This window comes from Callionymus lyra, chromosome 3 (assembly GCF_982586985.1).
Source record: "Callionymus lyra chromosome 3, fCalLyr1.hap1.1, whole genome shotgun sequence".
Classification (NCBI taxonomy): domain Eukaryota; kingdom Metazoa; phylum Chordata; class Actinopteri; order Syngnathiformes; family Callionymidae; genus Callionymus; species Callionymus lyra.
The window spans coordinates 11,815,612-11,839,665 of NC_141820.1; the positions used below are offsets into that span (position 1 = coordinate 11,815,612).

Sequence of the window (24,054 nt, forward strand, 5' to 3'; positions counted from 1 at the left end):
GAGACAGCTCCTTCTTGTTAAGACATGAAAACAAACTGTTACAATAGTCCAGACGAGAAGAAACAAACGCATGGATTACAAGCTCCAGATCATGTTGTGACAGCATTTTCCTAAGTTTAGAGATTTTTCTCAGTTGAAGGAAACAGTTTCTGGTCAGTTTTCTACAGTGTTGAACAAGAGACATGTCTTTATCAAATACAACACCCAGGTTTCTCAGGCTCAGTTTGACAGACTGACCTAAGTCACCCAAGTACTGACTCAACCCTGGAATCGTATCATCAGGAGCAATCACCAGAGTTTCAGTTTTGTCCACATTAAGCTGTAAAGTGTTTTCACTCAGCCATTGTTTGATTTCTAGCAAACAATTGACCAAGCTGTTCAGCCTTTGGGGCTCAGTTGGGTCAAAAGAGCAGTAGAGCTGGATGTCATCAGCAAAAATGTGATAAGAAACATCTGGAAATCTCTGAATGATTTTACCGAGGGGAATCAAGTACAGCAAAAACAATAAAGGACCCAGAACAGAACCTTGAGGGACTCCACACAACAGATCTGCCGATTCAGACCTCATTTGATTGGCAGATACACTAAAACTGCGCCCAGAAAGGTAAGATGAGAACCATTCTAACACAGACCCAGACAGTCCCACTTCATCCCTTAGTCTTCTCAGCAGGATCTGGTGATCAACTGTGTCAAAGGCTGACGACAGATCCAAGAGAACCAGAACAGTGAATTTACCAGAGTCAGCCGACATCATGATGTCACTGGACACTTTCAGTAAAGCTGTCTCCGTAGAGTGATGTTTACGGAAGCCAGACTGAAACTTCTCATGGATGTCGCTCTGATCCAAGAACAAAGACAGCTGCTCGGACACCACCTTCTCCAAGATCTTGGACAAGAAAGGGAGCTTAGAAATAGGCCTGAAATTACTGAGGTCAGTTGGGTCTAAGCCTGGTTTTTTGAGCAGAGGCTCCACAATGGCATGTTTAAATGCATTGGGAAAAACCCCTGTGGAAAGGGAGAGGTTCACCATATTGGTAACCCAGGGGCCAATTACATCAAATACTTTGATAAAAAGCCTACAAGGAAGGACGTCATCTGAGCAAGAGGAGGGTTTCATCTTGTTCACTAGTGCTGAAATATCACCCAAAGATACAGCAGAGAAGGATGACCAAGAGGAGGAGATGGGCTCAGAGACAGTGGGGGTTCCCAACAAAGGGGGAGAGATTTTCTCTTTGATCAATTTAATTTTGTCAATGAAAAATCTCAACAATGCATTGCTGTCAGCTTCACAGAAGACCGGCGTGATTTGAGGAGCAGGAGACACGAGAGAATTAATCGTGTCAAACAAAACTTTGGGGTTTTTCCTATTTGCTGCTACCAGTTTTCTGATGTAATCAGATCTAGCAGTTTCTACCATCTCATTGTAAGAAGTCAACAGATCCCTGAGGTGAAGTCTGTGCACCTCAAGTTTAGTAGACTTCCAGAGACGCTCAGTCTTTCGACAAAGTCTCCTCAGACTCAGGAGATCTTCATTTGTCCAAGGGCACCGTTTTTTCTGAATTTTCAAGTTCGATTTAACAGGTGCCACTTGATCTAGTATTTCAACACAATGATCAGTAAAACAGTGAATCAAACTGTCCACATCTGGACAGTCATCAAAGGAAAGACGGTCAAACATAGCAGAAAAACTGTCTGCAGTATCGGCTGAGATGACACGCCTCTGAGACCTAACTTTCAAAGGCTTAGGTTCAGGGATGAAGTCCAGGTTGAACAAGACAAGAGAATGATCACTCAGATGGACATCATGTACAGATACATTAGAAATGTTCAGGCCAAGAGTAAAAACTAAGTCTAAAATGTGGCCTTTTTGATGAGTGGGTTCAGAAACATGTTGCTCAAAATTAAAGGCTTCAGTTAAAGTTAAAAGTTCTTTAGCAGAACAAGATGTGACGTCATCAACATGAAGATTAAAGTCTCCAAGAATAAGAACAGATTCCATCTGAATAATGGAAGATAAGAAGTCACTAAAGTCTTTCAAGAACATCGCCGCAGGACCAGGCGGACGGTAGATTGACACACAATAGAAAGGTCTTGTAGAACCAACCAAGATCATCTGAGACTCAAAAGAAGTGAATTCCTGTGTCTGAATCACTTTGCAAGAACAACTCTCCCTAAAAACAGTAGCAAGACCTCCTCCACGACCAGAGAGGCGAGGCTTCCCCAGGACAGCGCTCCCTACTGGACAGAGTTCGTTCAGATGAATAAACTCTTCCTCTCTCTGCCAAGTCTCAGAAAGACATAATAAATCCAAATTAACTCTTGTGAAAAGATCATTAAGAATAAAGGATTTATTAGTAATGGAGCGAACATTAAGAAGTCCCACATTCAGCACCGATGACGTCACTGACGACGCCGCGTCACTGACAGGCGCGCAGAGCGGGATCTTTTGAAGCGAACAGCGGTCACGTGGGTACCAGCTGTCACTGAAGTTCAACTCGGTTGTAAAAGTCGAATTAAAGAGAGGAAATGAAAAAATCTTACCACCTTTCGTTGAGGTCTGGACAGACGGCAGCGCTGATGTGTCGTCACACACAGTGAGAGGGATGTCGATCAAACACCGATGACGTTCGATGACGTCAGAGTTGTTCCGAGCGATCGCAACTGCACGTCTCATCCTGACCTGAACTCCAGCCCGACTCGATCCCTTGTGGAAATCGCCCGGTACTCGAGAGATCAAACGATATTCCACAGAGTCCGAGTCGATGAGAAGCGGAGCCGGAAACACGTTCACCGGACGTTGGTAACGGTCGCGAGTGAAGTCCTCCATCGACTCTCTGATGTTGAAAAGAGCATCACGATCGTAGATCCGAGATGCTTGAGACATATCTTAAGTGATATGAGCATAATATCCGGACAAGTAGTCGTTAAAACGACTGTTTTTGGCAATTATTGCAGGAGCTCACGTTTCAAGCAGCCGATCAAAGGCTCACCGGAAGCGGAAGTGATTCATCCAGTAATAATAATAATAAACTTTATATATATATATATATAGAGTACTTTTCATACATAAAAAAATGTAGCACGAAGTGCTTTACATGTATAAAAAGCCGCCCCCACACCACCACACCCCACTCACCGGACCCAGGCCCATAAAAACCCCACCCAGATGCACACCTGCACATATAGAATATGGCAAGGGACCAATGTATATATATATATATATATATTTTTAACTACAGTGACAACCTAGATACTTGAATGTAGCCTAACTTGTAACTATCTTGCTCATTTCGGCCCACGATCTCGACTGCCAAAAATGTTGGACCCTTCTGTGTTATTGGGTTTGACACCCCTTTATCTAAACTTTTTAAACATCTCCTTACACCCTAATGAATTCATGTTTGTAAAACATTATGAAACACGCCGCGACAAGTAACACAACCTGGCTTATCAATTAACCCTGGAAACATTTTTGTATGCCGCATTATTCCCGCAGGCTTAATAGGATTTTATTCAAGAATTAGAGTCAAGGAGGAGGAGAAAAAAACTCCCCCATTGTCGACGAAGGGCTCACAAGTGCTAACACAAATCCCTCCTGTGTCAGCACAAACACAGGGTTGTAACTATCTTGCAACCGTTCTAAAGACTCTCACGAGCAGCACCGGAGATGCTCGTAGGAGCTTTTGTTTAATCTATATTGCGAGACTCGGAGTCACATCTGGTGTGCAGAGCGAGGGCGGTTTTTACTTTAAGCGGATAGATTGTCGTTTAATTGTCTCACGGGTGAAATGAGCCCCATCAGTGTGTGGGGAAGAGAAGCCGGCGTCTGCTGGGAGCTGCAGGAGGACACAGCGGGGAAGCTGCTGCTTATTTACTGTTGCCGGGATTATGGTGTAACGACTGATCTATGTCTGGGCTTGATTTTAACTTGGTGATTTGTGGATCACTCTACTGGGTTCTTATGGTGTTGAACCATAGCATGTATGATACCGATGTTCATAATCCCATCTCATGTTTCTGTGGTGACCCCCCTCAGCCGCCAAGAAGGCCCAATGGCTGGAGAAGGAGGAGAAGGCCCGGCGTCTGAGGGAGAGCCAGCTGGAGGACCGGAGGAAGAAGCTGGAGGAGCAGAGGCTGAAGGCGGAGAAACGTCGAGCTCTCCTGGAGGAGAAGCAACGGCTGAAACTAGAAAAGAACAAGGTGAGGGTTTTGTTCTATAAGCAGATTATATGTATTCTGTCAGGAAAACCTGTATTTGACATTCATTCATTCATTTTCTGGGGGGCGGGGAGCGGATCCCCAGTTTCTTCAGGCGAGATGTGGGGTACACCCTGAACCTGACGGCAGTCTGTCCCAGGGCTCACAAAGACATGCAACCATTCACATAAACTTGCTATTAGGCATTCGCGTCAACCACCGTGCCACAGCCCCCCCTGTATTTGTACATTTGAATATTTAAATAATTGTGAATAGTCATAGTGACCTAGCATTAGCTACTCTGACATCTACAATGGGTGCAGTCCTAGCATTAGCTAAGTAGCTATGTGTAGCAGAGATAGTACTATGGCTGCAGTTGTAGTGTTGGCTACAATGGGTGCAGTCCTAGCATTAGCTACAATGGGAGCAGTCCTAGCATTAGCTATAATGTATTCAGTCGTAGTGTTAGCTACAATGGGTGCAGTCCAAGCATTAGCTAAGTAGCTACATGTAGCAGAGATGGTACTATGGCTGCAGTTGTGGTGTTAGCTTCAATGGGTGAAGTCCAAGCATTAGCTACAATTGGATTCAGTCGTTGTGTTAGCTACAATGGGTGCAGTCCTAGCATTAGCTACAATGGGTGCAGTCCTAGCATTAGCTACATTGGATTCAATCTTTGTGTTAGCTACAATGGGTGCAGTCCTAGCATTATCTACAATGGGTGCAGTCCTAGCATTAGCTACAATGTATTCAGTCGTAGTGTTAGCTACAACGGGTGCAGTCTAAGCATTAGCTAAGTAGCTACGTGTAGCAGAGATAGTACTATGGCTGCACTTGTAGTGTTATCTACAATGGGTGCAGTCCTAGCATTAGCTTCAATTGGATTCAGTTGTAGTGTTAGCTACAATGGGTGAAGTCCTAGCATGAGCTACAATGTATTCAGTCGTAGTGTTAGCTACAATGGGTGCAGTCCTAGTATTAGCTAAAATTGGACTCAGTCATTGTTTTAGCTACAATAGGTACAAGAACCTACAGATACTAGGGCTGCCGTCCTAGCATTATAAAGTAACGGTTGCAGTCATATTGTTAGCTACTATGCCTACAATCCTAGAATGATGAGTTGTTGTGTTAGCATATATGGATGTAGTCCTAGCATTACCTACATTGGGTTAAGTCTTAATATTAGTTACTATGACTACAGTCCTAGCATGAGCTATTATGGCTGTAGTTATTGTGTTTATTACTACAAAGGATACACTCCTAGCATTAGCTTCAAGCCCACTGGCATGTTCTCTTGAGCAGGACTTATTTATTGCAATGATTTGTATTTTATCTTTGTGCAGTTGCGATATGAGTCGGCTATCAAGAGGTCCACGAAGAAGACGTGGGCAGAGATCCGTCAGCAGCGATGGTCCTGGGCTGGAGGACTCAACCAGACGTCCCGCAGAGAGAGTGAGTTAAACAAGTTCCTCTCACCGGGTCTGAACACAAAGAGACATTAACAAAACTCCTCATGTCCACGATGTGATTCATTACTGCTCAGAAAATGACTCACTCCACTGATGCAATTCTTGGAAATCTCTTCTCAAACTCGTCATGAGGGCGGAAAAACCAGAGTCAGATGACCCCTGGTGCAATTGCTGATGTAATCCTTATCAGACTTTGTTATTTTATCGCATTTAATGTAATACTGATCACAGGGGCCTGGGGCTGCTTATCAGTACCACGATCGGGTGAATTTAGTCCCGAGAGCTGTGAGCAAATCTTCTATTTTGGAGGGTAAACTTATCCGTCTAGAGTGAAATCTTGACGTTCCTGCCTTTTCCTAAATATCCACATTCACATGTGCAAAGCAAACGGTAACATCTACCGCATGAGCTGGAATTTCAGTCAATTCACATTCTAAGCAAGACATCATTGCTGTTAGCATACTAGCAAAACATCATTGCTTATTGCATTTTAAGCCAGTCAGCATTGCTGTTAGCATTTTTAGTTAACCCAACAACATTTTCATTGGCATTTTAGCTTTAAGCATTTCTACCCTAACAGCCTTTCTGCTAGCATTTTTATAATCATTTGTAACAAGACAACGGCTGTTACCATTTTAAGCAAGAAAACATAGGTGTTAGCATTTGAAGCCAGACACTACTGATGTATGCATTTTTAGCAAGACAACATTTCACTTAACTTCTTTTAACAAGATACTATTGTTATCATTATTTGCCTAAACCCATTGTTGTTAGCCTTTTTACCAAGACAACATTTCCGTTAGCATTTTTAACAAGACAACATTGCCATTAGAATTTTTAGCAAGACAACATTATGTTAGCATTTTTAGCAAGACAACATTTCCATTTGCAATTTTTAGCAAGACAAAATTGCTGTTAGTATTTTTAGCAAAAAACATTGCCGTTAGTATTTTAAGCAAGACAACATTTCCGTTAGCAGTCTTAGAAAGACATAATTGCCATTAGATTTTTAGTAAAACAACAATTATGTTAGTAATTTAAGCAAGACAATATTGCTGTTAGTATTTTTAGCAAGACAATATTGCTGTTAGCAGTTTTAGCAAGACATAATTGCCATTAGAATCTTTAGCAAGACAAAAATTATGTTAGCATTTTTAGCAAGACAATATTGACGTTAGCATTTTTAGCAAGACAACAATTATGTTAGCATTTTTAGCAAGACAACTGTTGTTAGCAGTTTTAGCAAGACATAATTGCCATTAGAATCTTTAGCAAGATAACAATTATGTTAGCATTTTAAGCAAGACAACATTGCCGTTAGCATTTTTAGCAAGACAACATTGCCATTAGCCGTTTTATAAAGACATAATTGCCATTAGAATCTTTAGCAAGACAAAAATTACGTTAGCATTTTTAGCGAGACAATATTGCCGTTAGCATTTTTTGCAAGACCACAATTATGTTAGCATTTTAAGCAAAACAACTGTCGTTAGCAGTTTTAGCAAGACATCATTTCTTAATTTTTTAACAAGATAATATTGCTGTTAGCATTATTTGCCTAAAACCATTGTTGTTAGCATTTTTAGAATTCTAAATAGAGGTAGTAAGCGTCAATCTCTCTGTAGAAAAACATAGTTTTTAACAAATCTAAAATACATTTTTGTTGAAAATACAAGTTATTTAGTTGTTGAATCTAGTAGGGATACTAGGGGTAGTATTAGTAGTAGTATTAGAATCTGCCAAAATATTCAAGGGTATAACCCACATCTAATACTGCAACATTTGTACGAGGTATGTTTATACTGCCGGACTATCGTTTGCCTCAAATTCAAAGGTACTTTACTGAAGATCCAAAGGCCGGTAACACATCCGTTGCTAGAACCGCCTTGTGAACAGTTGTTGTGTGTACGTTCTCTCCGGTGCAGGCAGATGCTCGGCCTCCACCGTCAACTTGCCCAGACAGGTGGACCCTGTCATTAACAACAGGCTGTCCAAGTCCTCTGCCACACTCTGGAACTCCCCCAGCAGAAGTAAGGACGAGCCGACGTCAGTGTCCGCCAGGCCTCATTCCACTTCCCCCCCCTCACTCCCCTCTCCTAATCTGGTCGTTTTTTGGGTTTTTCATTTTGGCTCTTATAACTGTCGTCTCTGGTGGTCTCTGCCTGCCTGCCTGTGCTTGGTGACTTGGTCATGTACCGCCCACTCCCCCCCCCCCGACCCCCCGACACAGAACACGCTCGGTTTGCATCGTGGGTTTGTGTTTTGATTTCAGTTGGTGGTTTTTGATTTGAGTCTCTCGTGCATTTTTTTTTCCAGTCAGTCATCTTTCACCCTGGCATATGTCGTGATATATATATATATATTTTTGGTTGGTGTGCTTCATCTTTCATGGCATTATTTTTTTATCTTGGGTTGTGTCCGTTGGTGGTTTGGTGTGGTGGTGGATCAATGCTGAGACTGTGTTTTGGTTTTTATGTGTTTCAAGTTGAAGGTAAATAAACCAATAGATCAGTGGTTCTTCAAAAAATCACAGATTGGCTGGTTTGAAGCTTTAAATTCAACATTTTCTGCCGGTAAAGATCTAAATATTTCAACTACTTTATCTCCGAAACCTGTAGTCACAGTGCACCATTTACTAAATACAAGTTAGAGTTCAAGTTTAAAGAAGTAAGTAAGTAAGTAAGTAAGTAATTTTTATTTATAGAGTGCTTTTCCAGACCAGGGTCACAAAGCGCTTAAATATTCAAAACAATATTCAATAAAGTATATACTTTAAAGGTCAAGATAAGACTGAGAACACAACAGGAGTTCCAGAAAATCAAGGAAAAGCCTGAACGAATAAAAACGTCTTCAGATGTTTCTTGAAGGAGTCAGTAGATCATCAAACACAGAGGGAGAGGAAGATCGTTCCAAAGCTTAGGAGCAACAGTCTGGAAGGATTTCTCTCCTCTGGTCCTGAATCGTGTTCAGGAACCATCAGTAGATTCTGATCCACAGACCTCAGAGCCCGAGCTGGGGTGTAAGGCTGGATCAGATCACTGATGGAAGGAGGACTCTGACCATGAATAGATCTGAAAGTAAGAACCAGAATTTTAAAGTTGATCCTGAAAGAAACTGGAAGCCAGTGAAGAGATTTAAGGATCGGAGAAATGTGAGTTCTTCTACTAGAGCAGGTCAGAATTCTCGCTGCAGAGTTTTGTATTAACTGCAGGCGAGACAGATCCTTCTTGTTTAGACATAAAAACAAACTGTTGAAGCCATTTTCAATCCTCTGAAAACATTTCAACACACTTGATCGATGTTGAAATATGTCTGTACGAAAAGTGTTTCTCGGGGTCTGGGCTAGAGCATAGGATGGTAATTAAAGGGCCACATTGTTTACTGTGACTGCTGTAGGGGCCAGTCAAGCCAACAATATAGACAGAAAAAACAACATTTTATTATATATTATTTAATGTTGTTGTACATTAATATGATTTTTCACTGGGTATATATGCTTGCTATGATGCTTTAGTGTGTTTTAAATAGAATTTGGACATCTATTGTATCATCAATATGTGTCTGTCAAAACTCTCTTTTCATTGAAATATTTACATTATAAAATGTGTTTAAGTCTAAGCCTAAAATTAAAAACATCTTACTGATACATTTAAACATAATAATTGTTGTAGTTGTACTCTATCATCATGAGGGACACGAATTGCAGTCAAACGGCCCAATTTGGCCCCCTGGCCTCACTATACTAATGTCAAACTCATGGCCTGGGGGGGGATTGATACAGACCAGCAAGTCCTTTTTATGTGGCCCCCGAGTTGTTTGGCTCCAAATCAAAGAAGATGAATGTTTATGTTGATGTGTTGTCCTATAACGGATCTGGTGTTTAAGATAAGATGAGTAACAAACAATAACGATCATCAGTAATTCAGACAGTTTGGTTATTATACATATATATGAACTCCACAGTTTTGGGCCCTTGTATGTTCGACACCCCTGGGTTAGAGTAAAGAGTAAAGCATGAAAAATGTACTTTAAAGTGTGCAGTCTGGGAAGTCAGCTGATTATAAAGTGAAGTTAAAACGTTTGGTCTTAATCTCCAATATAATGTTAATAGCGTAGCAAAAAGAGATTTAAGCCGGTCCAGATGTTGTATAGAATATTATAAATGTCCATAAAGGATCTGGAAACTCTCAAATGCTGATGGAAAGGAAGTTTTTTATGAATTAAAGAGTGAAATCATAAACTGTTAAACTGTATAATCAAAGAATGTGCTTCAGAGGCTGTGTCTTACATTTGGTGTGATTAAGTGTTGACTTGTTTGAACGTAATACAAGAAGCTAACAAGCTAACATGTCTGTATTCTATTTTTGAGGAAGTTTTTTTCTTAACAAAGTTGATTATTCAAGTAGGAAAAAAAGGGCGGATGTAATTTTAATTATTTAAAACCTATTTATTGGGTGACGATATTAATTAGTTTAATCAATCAATAGATATGGCAATAATGGACAAATTAAGGAATGATAAAAATAGATAAACATACGTCAATTTAAAACATTTCAGAGAATCTCCCTGATGACAAAGGCAGGCAGATGCGCTCTTAATTTGAAAGTTTATTTCCTCCTTCTGAACAGCGAATTTACTGCACAGTTCTGCGAGAACTTTTCAGATTAAAGTGCAGCTCATGACAGAGAGACACTCGAACAACTGATACATTGACAGCAGTACGATGTTTTTGTTAAGTTAAGACGTTTTCTATAAGAGTTTAAATGTTGAACTGACAGATAGACCCGCCTTATCTTGCTTCTGATTGGTTAATATTGCGTGGTGGCTTCAGTGATTGGCTGGATTTTAAAAATGCAAAAAATGCAAAAATGATCAAAGTTTATAATCATTCAAAAAATAAATATAAAGTATTCAATGGGTAAAATTTAAGCGTGAGAAATGTCAAGTGTGGTGTGGGAATGGGTCAAATTGCGTGACTGTCACACTCGAAGCGTGAGACCGTGTTAGAATCGAATGTAATTCATTTGTTACGTTCATTTATTTAAATGTATTAAAAAATCGCAAGTTTAAGCATCATGTGGTATCAACAAGGAGCTTGTAAGTCATCGTCACAACAACAGCAATTCAAGCTTTAATTGAAAGAAAAACACCAAAAACTCTTATTAAGAAAAGCGTTTAAGGTCTATTGATTACTAGAGTGCGTTGGCACGAATCTGGCGATACGATACGTAATAGATTTATTATGATTATGATGTAGGAATGTTGCAGAATTTTCAGACCACATGACTCTTAAAAAAGTCATAACTGCTTTATTTTTTTTTTTAAATACATCCAAAACAACAGCTGCCGGAGTCGACTGTATCCTCTAGTCCTCAGTCACGGGATAAAACGGAATTTCATTCTCGCGTAAGCTGCTGCGGGCCTAATGACTGCTTCCATCTTGTGGATGGAACTTTAATAAAACACAAAAATGAACAAACGGATTGAATATTTTCATGTTAATTGTAATAAAAATAGAATTCATTTTTGAAAAGGTGTATCCTCTCATCCCCAGCCATCGTCAGGATCTGTTCGTAATGACTGCTGCTATCTAGTGGCCAGAAATGTAATTGCAACACAATCATTTTAAAGACATGTTGTGAATATCTTCATCGTCAATTTTGTTTTTATAAATAATTTTTAGTGACATATAAACAATAAAATAACTATAAAAAATGTATGATTTAAAAACCAAACAAATAAATACAGGTAAGAGTGTTGTTGAATATCGATACAGTACCGTGAAATAAATATTTCAATGTTTAAGTGTTTCTATATCTTCAGAGGAGTCGTAACTGCTGATGAGTAGCGTCATCTCGGATTAGTTTCTCCAGACATGATCAAACGATCAAAACAAGATCTTGTGTTTTAAGCCCCTCTGATGCTCTGACACTAGAAGGAGGACAAATCAAGGACATTTTGTTCGCAGCACATCATCAGTGACAGCTTGAAGGCTGACGTTCCAGAGACATAAATCTGGAACTAAGGCAGCGTCGATCACTCGATGCTTCTTCTCCTCTTGCCGCATTGGAGGGAGAGGAGGAGGAGGAAGGAGGAGGGTTGCTAAGCAACAGCAGCCAGTCAGTTTACCACTCCGTCATAAAACATGGTCTCGGGCAGGATTTGAAAAGGTGATGCTGACGTTGTTCAGAGCAAGAATCAATACGACGATGGCCTTTTCCTGATGTCCTGTTTGGTTGAACAGATCTTAGGGAACATCTGTTCATTTATTATATAATTCAAACATTTGTATTAATATTGTCTTAATATCTTTCTATTCATAAAAGACTGTGTAGTTGGAAAATAAAGCAAGTGTTCTGACGGATCGTGCTGAGGATATATCAATAAACAGCTAAAAATAAATATTTATTCGGTCATTTTAGTACAAATGTATTATGTTTGACCTTGACAATAATCTCTGTTTATCAAGGTATCATTGTTTATTTATTTTGGTGTGAAATTTGCAGGGAAAGAAATGCTCTAAGATACAAAATAATGGAGGGAAATCCATGAAGATTTCTGAGCTTTGAGAAAATAATTTGTCGTTAAATCATTTATTATGGATTTTTATCATTAATGTCACAAACATGTGCTTCTATTATTTAAGTAAGTAAGTAAAGATTATTTGAAAAGCGCCTTTCTAGACCAGGGTCACAAACAATCAAAAACAATACACAGTTAAAATATTGAAATTGTCTTAAGATGTTTCTTGAAGGAGTCAGTAGATCATCAAACACAGAGGAAGATGGTTCCAAAGCTTAGGAGCAACAGTCTGGAAGGATTTCTCTCCTCTGGTCCTGAACCGTGTTCAGGAACCATCAGTAGATTCTGATCCACAGACCTCAGAGCCCGAGCTGGGGTGTAAGTCTGGATCATATAACTAATGGAAGGACCATGAATAGATCTGAAAGTAAGAACCAGAATTTTAAAATTGATTCTGAAAGAAACTGGCAGCCAGTGAAGAGTTTTAAGGATCGGGGAAATGTGAGTTCTTCTACTAGAGCAGGTTAGAATTCTCGCTGCAGAGTTTTCTATAAAGTGCATGCGAGACAGATCCTTCTTGTTTAGAGATGAAAATAAACAATGACAATAGTCACATTGTTAAATGAGGACCACAAGTTGGGGACAGGCTCAGTGACAGCAGAGGTTTCACGCACAAGAGGAGGGATTTTTTCTTTGATCGATTTGATTTTGACTAAAAAATCTCAATAATGCATTGCTGTCAGCTGGAAAGACAGGGCTGATAGGAGCAGCAGGACACACAAGAGAATTGATGGTGGAGGTATATAAGTCTTTGAATTAAATTGTGTTTAAAAATGTGTTTTTATTGAAGCATTGAGTTATTTTAACTGAACAATTTAACTGAACAATACATATATTGAAAAATGTAATTAGTTGTTAATTAATTGTCAATTTTTTTTATTATTATTAACATGGATTAATATCGCATTTTATATTTTCAAATGTATATATATATATATACAACAATATATACAAATGTTTAATATACAAATTGTTTAATTCATTTAATTTTTAATTAAATATAATAAAAGCTTTAAAGAAAATCTATAAACAATTTGAAATTTCAATATTTGAAATGTTACATTTTACCATTAAATATTCTAGGCACTGATATATTTCCATATTCTACTTTTTTATATTTATCTGGAACAAAGTTAAACAATATTACATGAAATGACATTTTTATTCCTTTAAAATGTATTTTATGGTCCACATCATGTGCTTATTTTTCCGAAACATCATTTTTCACGAAGACAAACGACACGAGCAGAAGTTGTTTGCGAGCGAATCGCCTCATGTTTCCAATCATCCTCACTCTTTATTATCCAAACATACGCAGTCACACGCTCACCTCGCATGAACCTCGTGACGATGAAAAAAGATGTTTGGCTCACAGTCAGAGATGAAACCTGCTAATGTCGGAGATGCATGAGGCGTTTCTGACGGGGCTTCAGTCAATAACATTCTTTGTTTGACTGGTGAGAGAAACCTGGTTGACTTGTTGGAATCTCTTAATAATCTTCCTGACTTGTGTGTTTGTTTTTTCATTTTGTTTTTTAAATGTCTTCTCGTCTCAGCCCGGAGTCTGCGCCTCAGTCCGTGGGAGAGTCGTATCGTGGAGCGGCTCATGACGCCCACCTTGTCCTTCCTCGCCAGGAGTCGCAGCGCCGCCACGCTTCTGAACAACAGCGACTCCCGTGAGTGTCAAAATAAAGGTTCTTCCTCGTCTGCGTGCGAACGTACCTCGATTGAAAACAAGCCAAATATATCATGTAATGTTACATTAAGAGTAAGTTATAAGAAGGTGATTATGGTTTAAAAACAAAGCTGCTATGATTGGGCCGTCAAAATAAAGTTTAAATTATGTTTCCTGTAACCATGATCATCGTTTCACAGTGTAGTAAACCCCCTTCAAAATAAAAGCTTTTATACCCAATGTTAGTGATGTTCTCATGAAGCTTCATGAAGCAGTTTCATTATCTTCACAGTCCGCTAGATGGCGATCTCTGCACTATTTTCCTTTGTTTTAAACAACTGTTCTAAAGAAGCATTACATCATTTTTTAAATGATGGTGCCACCTAGTGAGCTCTAAACAACATGACACTGTTTCATGAAGCTTCATCGACCCAACACTACCCGCTGTTAAAATCTCCGCAACGCACTTTTGGGTCTGAAAATGTTTTTTTATTTTTATTGTTCTTTTGAATTTAATAAATATAATATTTTCAAAATTAATTATTAATTAATTCTGATTAATAGAGTTTGATATTGAGTTTCTAATGGTCTGAATGTTTTAATTCATAGCCTTTTATATATTAAATATAAATATCAATTTCATTTTTTTATTTTTTATTTTGATCCCCTTCTAAAAATCTAATTGAATACATAGAATATTTTCAAAATGAATTATGTTTATATTAATAATCCTTCAAGATAAATGCATTCATACCATGTTCACAAATGTAAAGTTTGATTAAAATGTTTGAATTTTCTTTCACACAAGAAAAAAAGAAAATAGTTTTTGTTTTTATTTAGTTACATAAAATAATGGGTCTTTTGTTCATGCCTTCAAAATAACACCATGTTTTTTCCCACTGTTGACATCGACATGAGTAATGAGTGAAAGCTTTTGTTTGCTTAACATCTTTTTTACTTTGTTCTCCTTATTTTGTGTTTTTCTTTTACATAATATATCATTTTATAATGTTTTTTTTTACTTTAAAATAATAATAAGAAAAATTCTGCCCACTGTTCAACTGACACATCAGTTGAGAAGCACTGTTTTAAAACCAAAGTGAAGTTTGTTTTAAAATGTTTTACTAAGAATTTATTCCTGATTTTGAAATATTTTTGGACACATGTATTATATATACACATTAATTTTAATTTATTTATATAAATTAAAGCACTATTTTGCTCACATTTCTATGACCAACTGACATTTTTAGTTAGGCTAAATAACTTTTTCCTGATTTAGTAATATTTTGTACAGAATATTAAATTAAATCATGTCATTTTTTTTCAATTCCTTCAAAATAAAAGCACATTTTCGCTTACTTTGCATCCCTGCAACTCACTGAAATGTTCAGTTTGATTACATTTAAAGAAACAAATGTGTAAGAGTTCATGGTGTTGTGTGTCACTGCATGGTGTTGTTGTTGTGTGTCGGGGGGTTGTCTCACCCCTCTGCATGTGTGTCACTCAGACTCACACCACTGCTCCCGTTCAGCCTCCACCAGCCCCTTCAACGCCTGCTCCCACCACACACACCAGAACGCCGCCGAGCGCTGGAGGGTCTCGTCGGCGAGCACGCCGGACATCACCCAGAGGCAGCGCCGGAGAAACTCCACCCCGGTACGTTCAGTCTGGACCAGGGTGAAGGGTTGATCGTCTCGGGGTGGTCGTGATAATAACACTGGGGCTCCCTCCACTCGACAGGTGGACAAGAAGAAGAAAGAGAAGAAAGACAAGGAGCGAGAGAATGAAAAGGAGAAGAACGCTCTCACTAAAGAGAAGTCACAGACGAAGAGGAAGACGGCCTCGCCCGGTGCTTCCACCCAGAGGTCCCGGCCAGAGACAAGGTATTCTTTAAATACATCTTATAATTACGCTGAATCAGCAGGATTTCTCTGCGACAAAATGGTCTTGTTCGAATTTGACCGAAAAACTAACATAATTATTTGTCTTTTTTTTCTCAAAATAACACACATTTTAGGCAGAAATGTTATCATTTATTTTCTATTTCTTTGCGGTACTGGTCCCGGGCCCCCATGTTCAGAACCAGTGCGGAGTTACAGACAAGACGACTCAAATATTTCATTTTTATCATAATTCCTTTTTGCGTTTTATTTCAATAAATTGTTTATTAAATTAAATCATTACTTACTTAATTTATTTTATTTTTAAAGTAACAATTAACATGTGCTTCTGTTCATTTTTGTGTTGGGATTAAACTTCCAGTCACTAGATGGCAGCAGTCATTACATCTTCTGTAGTTAAAGGAGCAATAAAATGATTTATAAAAAAGAAGATTGGCTGAGGACAAGAGGATACAGTGACTCCAGCAGCTTTTAAGGCTGATGTTTGGTACATATTTTGGTTTCAAAACAAATGAAAGCAGTTACGACTTCGTCAAGAGTCATCTGGTCTGTAAATTCTGCAACACCAGAGTCAAGTACTCGACAATAATACATATATATACTTGTTACTACAGTATCACTATATATCGCAATATATATCATATCATTGTCCCTTTATCGTGATACGTATAAAAACGCCAGATTCTTGCCATAGTTAAAAATAAAAATGGTTTCCTTTCAATCATTTTTTTAAATAATTGTAATACTCACCCTTGTGTTATCCCAGTGTCAAGGTGACCCAGAGGCCAAAACACAATTGTGTTTGTGGTATCCCTTGTCTTGTCTCTGGGTCAAGGTCAACGACCTCCCAGGCTTCCATAAATACATATGCAGTGGTGGAGGTCGTTGAGCTTGACCGAGACATAAACACAAGGGATACCATATACGCATTTGTTTTCGAGCCTTCGGGTCACCTTTACCCTGAGATACCGCAACGATTAAGGCATGATATGACATTTAATCACATTCTTATAAATCATAGCCATTGACCTTAAATTGATAAATGCAAAAAATATCTTTGTTTGTTTGTTCATTTAAGTGTTTTTGACAATTATACACACAAATATTATTACTATTAATAAGTTTGTAGATGAAACCAAAAAATATGTATCTTTGATACGTAAAAAAATCGCGAGATTCTTGCCAATATATGTTGTCAAAAATAGCAAATAACACATTTTTGCGAGAACTTCTTTGGACCTTGGCTCCTACAAGGGTTTGAGTGGTGTCATCTGCTGTAAAGAACTGGATTATTTTACTTTTAAGGGCATAATGAATTCAATAATATCATCTTTAAATGGATCTTTAAAACAAAAAAAGATTAATCATTTGTAAAAATACGCATTTATATTTTTCTAATGAAGTGATTCTGTCACAAAAGGCTCAAAAGTTTTTCGGACCAAGATTAAATCTCCATGAACCTCTTAGCATCTCTCAATAATGTCTTCTTTTTCCAAAAAAACAATGGATGATCTCACTCTGTCGATGACTCTTGGGGCGACAAGACGGTTCATAAGGTCGCCAGTTAAGAGAGAGCGACTGTGATACTTGAACGCTCTGGAGAACCACAAGGTTTTTCCACTCGGAGCTGCTCTCCTGTTACTCCCTGCAGCCACGGATCCATGTGGTGACCCAACATTCCACATACTCTTAACGCTCCCGTGTTGTCGTCTCTTCTTTCTCCGTCTCCACAGCTCCACCGCCAAGCCCAAAAACCGACCCCCGTCCCCGGCGGCCCCCAAGAGTCGGCCCTTGTCGCCCCTGGCCCCGGGCGGCGGCTCCTCCAAGACTCCCGTCGGCAAGAAGACGCCGCCTCCCGGCACCAAGGCGCGGCCCAAACGGGCCCAGACCCCGGCCAGGGTTCAGCCGCAGGCGGTCGCCGCCGTGGCTGTGGAAACGAACCCCCAAACTCAGAAGCCCGACACCCCACAGGGGACGAAGAGTGAGTGTTGCCATGGCGATGAGTATTGGTCGCATATGTTCATACTTTAGCTGTTATTGATGCAATCTTCTTCCTCATTTACATAATTGATTTATGTTATTTAGACTTTACTCTGTTAGGCTCCATAGTATTACTCTGTGAGGCTCCATAGTATTACTCTGTAAGCCGCTGTAGCATTACTCCGCTTGGCTTGGTAGTGTTACTCTTCGAGGCGATGTAGTATTACTCCCCAAAATATGTAGTATTACTCTGCAAGGCTTTGTAGTATCACTCCGCGAGGCTCTGTAGTATTACTCTGCGAGGCTTTGTAGTACTACTCCGCAAGGCTCTTAGGTATTACTCAGCTACACAGCAAAGCGTCCTAGTATTACTTTTGCAAGTCTTTGTAGTATTACTCTTCGAGGCTCCGTTGTATTACCCCATAAGGCTATGTAGTATTACTCTGCAAGGCTCTTTAGTATCACTCAGCTACACAGCGAAGCTTCGTAGTATTACTCTTGCAAGTCTTTGTAGTGTTACTCTTCGAGGCTCCATTGTATTACTCCACGAGGCGTTGTAGTATTACTTTGCTAGGCTCTGTAGTATTACTATGTGAGGCTTCATAGTATTACCTATGCAAGCCTTTCTAGTATTACTCCACAAGGCATTGTAATATTACTCCGGCAGGCTAGTATTAATTTGCGAGGCTCTGTAGTATTACTTTGCGAGGCTCTGTAGTATAACTTTGCGTGGCTCTGTACTTTTAGTTTGCGTGGCTCTGAACTTTTACTCCGCAAGGCTTTCTGGTATTACTCTGTGAGGCTCCAAAGTATTACTCTGCTAGGCTCCATAATATTACTCAGCTGCAACATGATGCCTTGTAGTAATACTTTGCAAGGCTTCGTCACACAGTGAGGCTTCATAGTATTACTCTGCAATGCTTTGTCAGGAGTATCCGCCAGAACAAAATGCTCCTTGTGTTTTAAAAAGTACTTTTGTCTTTGTTGACACCAGCTAACATTGTTGTTGTTGTTGATCCTCGTCTTCCTCACAGATGCTGTTCCTGCCATCGTTGTGTCCGACGCTCCGGTCGCGCCTCCTTCCCTCAGCCCTCCGGCCGTCACCACACCCTCACCGGTAGATCTCAGCCCGGAGCCCAAAGCATCTGCTTCTCCTTCCGGCACCACCTCGCCCTCCAACCCGTCCCCGGCCCCCGTGGCCACACCCGCGGCCCAGACCAACAGAACTTCGGCCGGCACCAACAACCAGGAGGAGGCTGCCCGGGCGCTGGCGGAGAAACGCCGACAAGCCCGGGAGCAGCGTGAGAAGGAGGAGCAGGAGCGGCAGGAGCAGGAGCAGAGGAACAGGTCAGTCGGGAGTTAAAGTATCAGAGAAGGAGGTTTTTCCACACTTGAAGTATGAAGTTGATTTCTTAGTGAAGCATCCTTTGTTGAACTATTATGGGATGTGATTTGTTACTTATTTGCCGTGTTCTTTTCATTGTTATAGTGAGTTTATAGAGGAACAAATATACAATTATAATAACTCACACAAAAACATTTTCAACATCAAAATGTTTGTAAACCAAACAAAAATGTACTTTCAAAACTGTAAAATTGTAATATAAGTCCTCTAAAGAAGAGGACTACTTAAAATACAAGAAAATATATTTTGGAGCCAAAAAAAAAAGAGAAAAGATTAGAAACTTTGTGATATTATTGGAAGATAACAGAAGATAACATCTCCTTAGTCTCTTTGCATTTCCCATCATGCATTGCAAGAAGGTAATAAATCTGTATTATGTTGAATATAAGTTTAACATTAGTAGTTAAACTAAAGATCAACCTTTGTTGATAAACATTTTTTTATAGTCGTTATTGGACCCATACTTATTGCTCTTATTCACTGACCTTACATTGACAATAATAATAATAATAATAATGGTAATTTATATGGCATATTTTTTTAATCGAATCTAGATTCACCCAAGCAGTTTAAAATCTTGTTTGGTTAGAAATAAAAGTGTTAATGACAGTTTAACACACAAACATTATTACTGAACAGTTTGTCTCTGAAACAAAAATCCACTTACAAAAGTATATTTGATTTGATTGGTCTACACTTAAATATGATAAATCTTCTCTAAAGTTGTTCCTCCAACACTGTTTCTAGTCATCCTGTGTTATTAAATTTCATTATTTTATTTTATTTTATCTAAAAACTGTTATCATAATAAAGCTGAACGATTGAATGTAAGCAGAGAGATTAGCATTAGCATGAAAACCAAGAGTGAATATGCTTATCCACTTTTTTATACATCTATATTGTCAATAAATTATGTAAAATTTAGTCACGTTGCTCACAGCCATCGCCACCTTACATTGAAAACTTTAAAAATACCTTTTTTTATCAGTTTTATTTGATCTACATTAGCGGCAGCAGTTAGCAGTTTTTGCTTGGTTCGCTATTTAGCTTAGCCACATCAATGCTAAAGTTAGCTAAGTTAGCATTAACTCAAAACAAAGGGTTTCTTATCCGTAACCTGTAATTCCTTTTTATAATTGTGGTAGTTTGTTCTAGATGGCTAGATTAACAATCTAGCCATCTAGAAAATCTATAAAATGGCTAGATTCATTTTATATAGTTTCTTAAAGGAGTCTACTGACTCCTTTAAGAAACACCTTAAGACGTTTCTATTTGTTCAGGCTTTTCCTTGAATTTCTCGAACTCCTGTGTTGTTCTAAGTATTATCTTGATCTTTAAAGTATGTACTTTTTTGAGTATTGTTTTGATTGTCTAAGCGCTTTGTGACCCTGGTCTCGAAAAGCGCTATATAAATAAATATTACTTACTTACTTACTAAATGGTCTCTGGTGTGACGCGCAGGATCCTGAAGGAGGAGGCGATGGTGCGCGAGGCGGAGGAGAGGAAGCGCCGCGAGGAGGAGGCGCGATTCATGGCCGAACAACAACGGGTTCGAGACGAAGCCCAGCGAGCCGAGGAGGAGAAGGAGGCGCAGGAGAGAGTCAAGGCCGAGCAGGAGGAGAACGAGCGGCAGCAGAAGCAGGTGAGAAGAAATATGTATGAAAATATGAACGATCAAGAATTCTTAAAGTATAGTAAGTATACGAAGGTATATGTATTTGTAGTGTACTAAAAGTATACTAATCTGATAATATACTACGAGTGCAAACTCTGAGTCTATAGTTTAGTTTACAAAAAATAGTTATAAAGTATACAAAAAAATACACTTTTCTTTATACTACCAAGGTAGTAGGTTAATACTATGAGTATGTATTTTGGTCATTAAACTTATGCTCTTGGACTACGCTACTGTATGACACTTGTAGACGTTGGCGTTTTTTTCGTTGTATATCTTCAAGGTACATCAAAATGTCAAAAATACTATTTGCTAGGAGCCTGAACTCCTGCACTACATGATCGTACAGGTGTAGAAGTATTATAGGGTTAATACATCAAAGTAAATGTGTATCTTAAAAAAAACATCAAAAGTATTTTTCTGCCCATCACCCACTCCCATAATCCTTTGCAAGGTTTACTTCTGGATCAACACAATCCTGTGGTTGCCCAAAGAAAAGTAGTATACTGTACTTGCAGTACATTCTTTAAAGTATACTTTAATTTTAATATAAAAAAGGATTCTCAAAGTACAATTAAATATATACCTCTTTTTGTTAAAGGATGTCAAAAGTAAATTTCAAGTATACTATTTTGCTTTAAGTACAAAATAACTATACTCTTAGTACATTTTAATGTATTTATTTGTGCTTAAGGATTCCCAAAGTAAACCAGTATACTACTTCGATTTTAGTACTAAAAAACGGTACCCATAACACATTTAAATATACTTAATTTTGCTTTGGTATGTCAAAAGTAAATGTCAAGTGTACTGCTTAAATTTTATTATACAATAAGTATACTCATAGTACACTTAAATATACTTCTTTTTGCTAAGGTATGTCAAAAGCAAACATCAAGTTTACTACTTCGATTTTTGTATAAAATAACTATACTCATAGTACACTTGAATATACTGCTTTTTGCTAAGGGATGTCAAAAGTAAACCTACAGTATACTACTTTGATTTAAGTATAAAATAACTGTGCTCATAGTAAACTTGAATATACTTTGTTTTGCTAAGGTATGCCAAAAGTAAACATCAAGTTTACTACTTAAATTTTATCATACAATAAGTGTACTCATAGTACACTTGAAAATACTTCTTTTTGCTAAAGGATGTCAAAAGTTAACTTCGAGTGTACTACTTCAATGTCAGTATAAAATAACTGTACTCATAGAACAACTGACAATACTTAATTTTGCTAAAGGATGTCAAAAAGAAACTTCGAGTATACTACTTAAATGTCAGTATAAAACATCTGTACTCATAGAACAGCTGACAATACTTGTTTTTGCTAAAGGATGTCAAAGGTAACTTTGAGTATACTGCTTCAATGTCAGTATAAAATAACTGTACTCATAGAACACTTGGAAATACTTCATTTTGCTAAAGGATGTCAAAAGTAAACTTGGAGTATACTACTTAAATGTCAGTATAAAATAACTGTACTCATAGTACATTTCAATATACTTCATTTTGCTGTGAGATGTTCTAATGTGTCGACAGTTAAACTTTATAATCAACATCAAGTCCATCAACCATCTGTACAGATTAACACGACTGTATCTAGGGGGGGGTGTCAGGGTTTATGGGGTGTCAGGGTTTATGGGGGAGTCTGCTCGAGGTCTCTCTCTGACGGGGAAGATTAAGGCGTCAGAATACGACTGCTGTCGTGGTGGTGGTCCGGGCACACGGCAGCTGGTGACCTCTATACTAGCGATGGTGACGGTGAAGATAGTGACGGGCCTGTGCGCTGCCGTCCGGTCTCTCTCTCTCTCTCTCTCTCTCTGTCTCTCTGGTTGACGGTCGGATCAGCGCCACGCCTCGGGCTCCGGCTCTCACTCGCATTCTCTTGTCAATGGATCCATTGTTCCTCCTTCGCTGCAGACTCCGGCGGAGACTGTTTGCTCCGAGTGACTCTTGTCCCGACGAAACCTCTTTGAAGGATCCTCTGAATAATATAACGTGTAGTTCGACAACACAGTGGCTCGTGTGAAGAGTGGAGTTTCGGATCATTTTTTAATGAAGATATTTATAGTATCACCAACGGTACTTCTTCGTCAATAACCATGAGTACAGATTTTGACTATTTAAGAGCCTATTTAGTTCATCAAAAAATGACTAAAATAGTACTTAAAAAAATCCATCAATAATAGAAGATTGGGTCACACAGGCAACATTTTTTTCTATTTGTATTTTTATTGGAAGTAAGAAAATAGATCACAGTGTCAATATACTACATTATTTGATTTTTTTTTATTAATCTTTTTTTTTTATTAAACAAGAAATTCCAATAATAAAATGAAAAACAAATGCAAAAGTCCAAGAAATCCATTTATACTTGACATTAATATAACATCGGGTCACAACTAATATTTTTATTATAAATAACACATGTGAGGACACTGTACAATATACAACATAATTTAATTTCTTTTTGTATAGAATAAAAGAAAACACAAAAAATTGATAAAATACAAAAGAAAACAAAACAAACTGCCCTAAAGATCCATCAATAATAGAAGATTGGGTCACACAGTTAACATTTTTTTCTATTTGTATTTTTATTGGAAGTACGAAATTATATCACAGTGTCAATATACAACATTATTGTTTTTTTCTTTTATTATTATTTTTTTTATTATTAAACAAAAAATGCCAAAAATAGATACAATAAAATTAAAAACAAATGCAATAGTCTAAGAAATCTATTTATACTTCATTAATATAAAATCGGGTCACAATTAATATTTTTATTGGAAATAACACATGTGATCACACTGTACAATATACAACATGATTTAATTTATTTTTGTGTAGAATGAAAAAAACTCAAAAATTATATAAAATACAAAAGAAAAGAAAAATAACTGCCCTAAAAATCCATCAATATTGTCATTTATCTAAGATATGGTATTATTTTCTATTAGTATTTTTTTATTGGAAATAACAAATGTGATCACAGTGTACAATATATAACATGATTTGATTTTTGTTTATTTTATTTAACAATATTCACAATAAAACGAAAATACAAATGGAACAGTCCAAAGAAAGCCATCAATAATATTGATTATTCTACTGTAAGATTGGGTAAAAAAAAAAAAGAAAAGCAAATTAAATAC

At 38.1% G+C, this 24,054-nt stretch overlaps 1 protein-coding gene across 5 annotated transcripts in view; it reads left to right on the plus strand.

Moving 5' to 3' along the window:
• Positions 1-24,054, plus strand: part of LOC148083272 (uncharacterized) — a 55,311-nt gene that overhangs the window by 26,260 nt on the left and 4,997 nt on the right. For 2 of the 5 annotated variants that reach the window (XM_087786442.1, XM_087786443.1), the window contains 9 exons: positions 4,037-4,200; positions 5,541-5,649; positions 7,592-7,696; positions 13,805-13,924; positions 15,434-15,582; positions 15,667-15,809; positions 17,561-17,808; positions 18,842-19,154; positions 20,674-20,854. In XM_087786442.1, coding sequence (XP_087642568.1) covers positions 4,037-4,200; positions 5,541-5,649; positions 7,592-7,696; positions 13,805-13,924; positions 15,434-15,582; positions 15,667-15,809; positions 17,561-17,808; positions 18,842-19,154; positions 20,674-20,854 — 1,532 coding nt within the window. The remainder of the gene's footprint in view (positions 1-4,036; positions 4,201-5,540; positions 5,650-7,591; positions 7,697-13,804; positions 13,925-15,433; positions 15,583-15,666; positions 15,810-17,560; positions 17,809-18,841; positions 19,155-20,673; positions 20,855-24,054) is intronic. The other 3 variants (XM_087786445.1, XM_087786447.1, XM_087786444.1) reach the window with 2 other exon arrangements.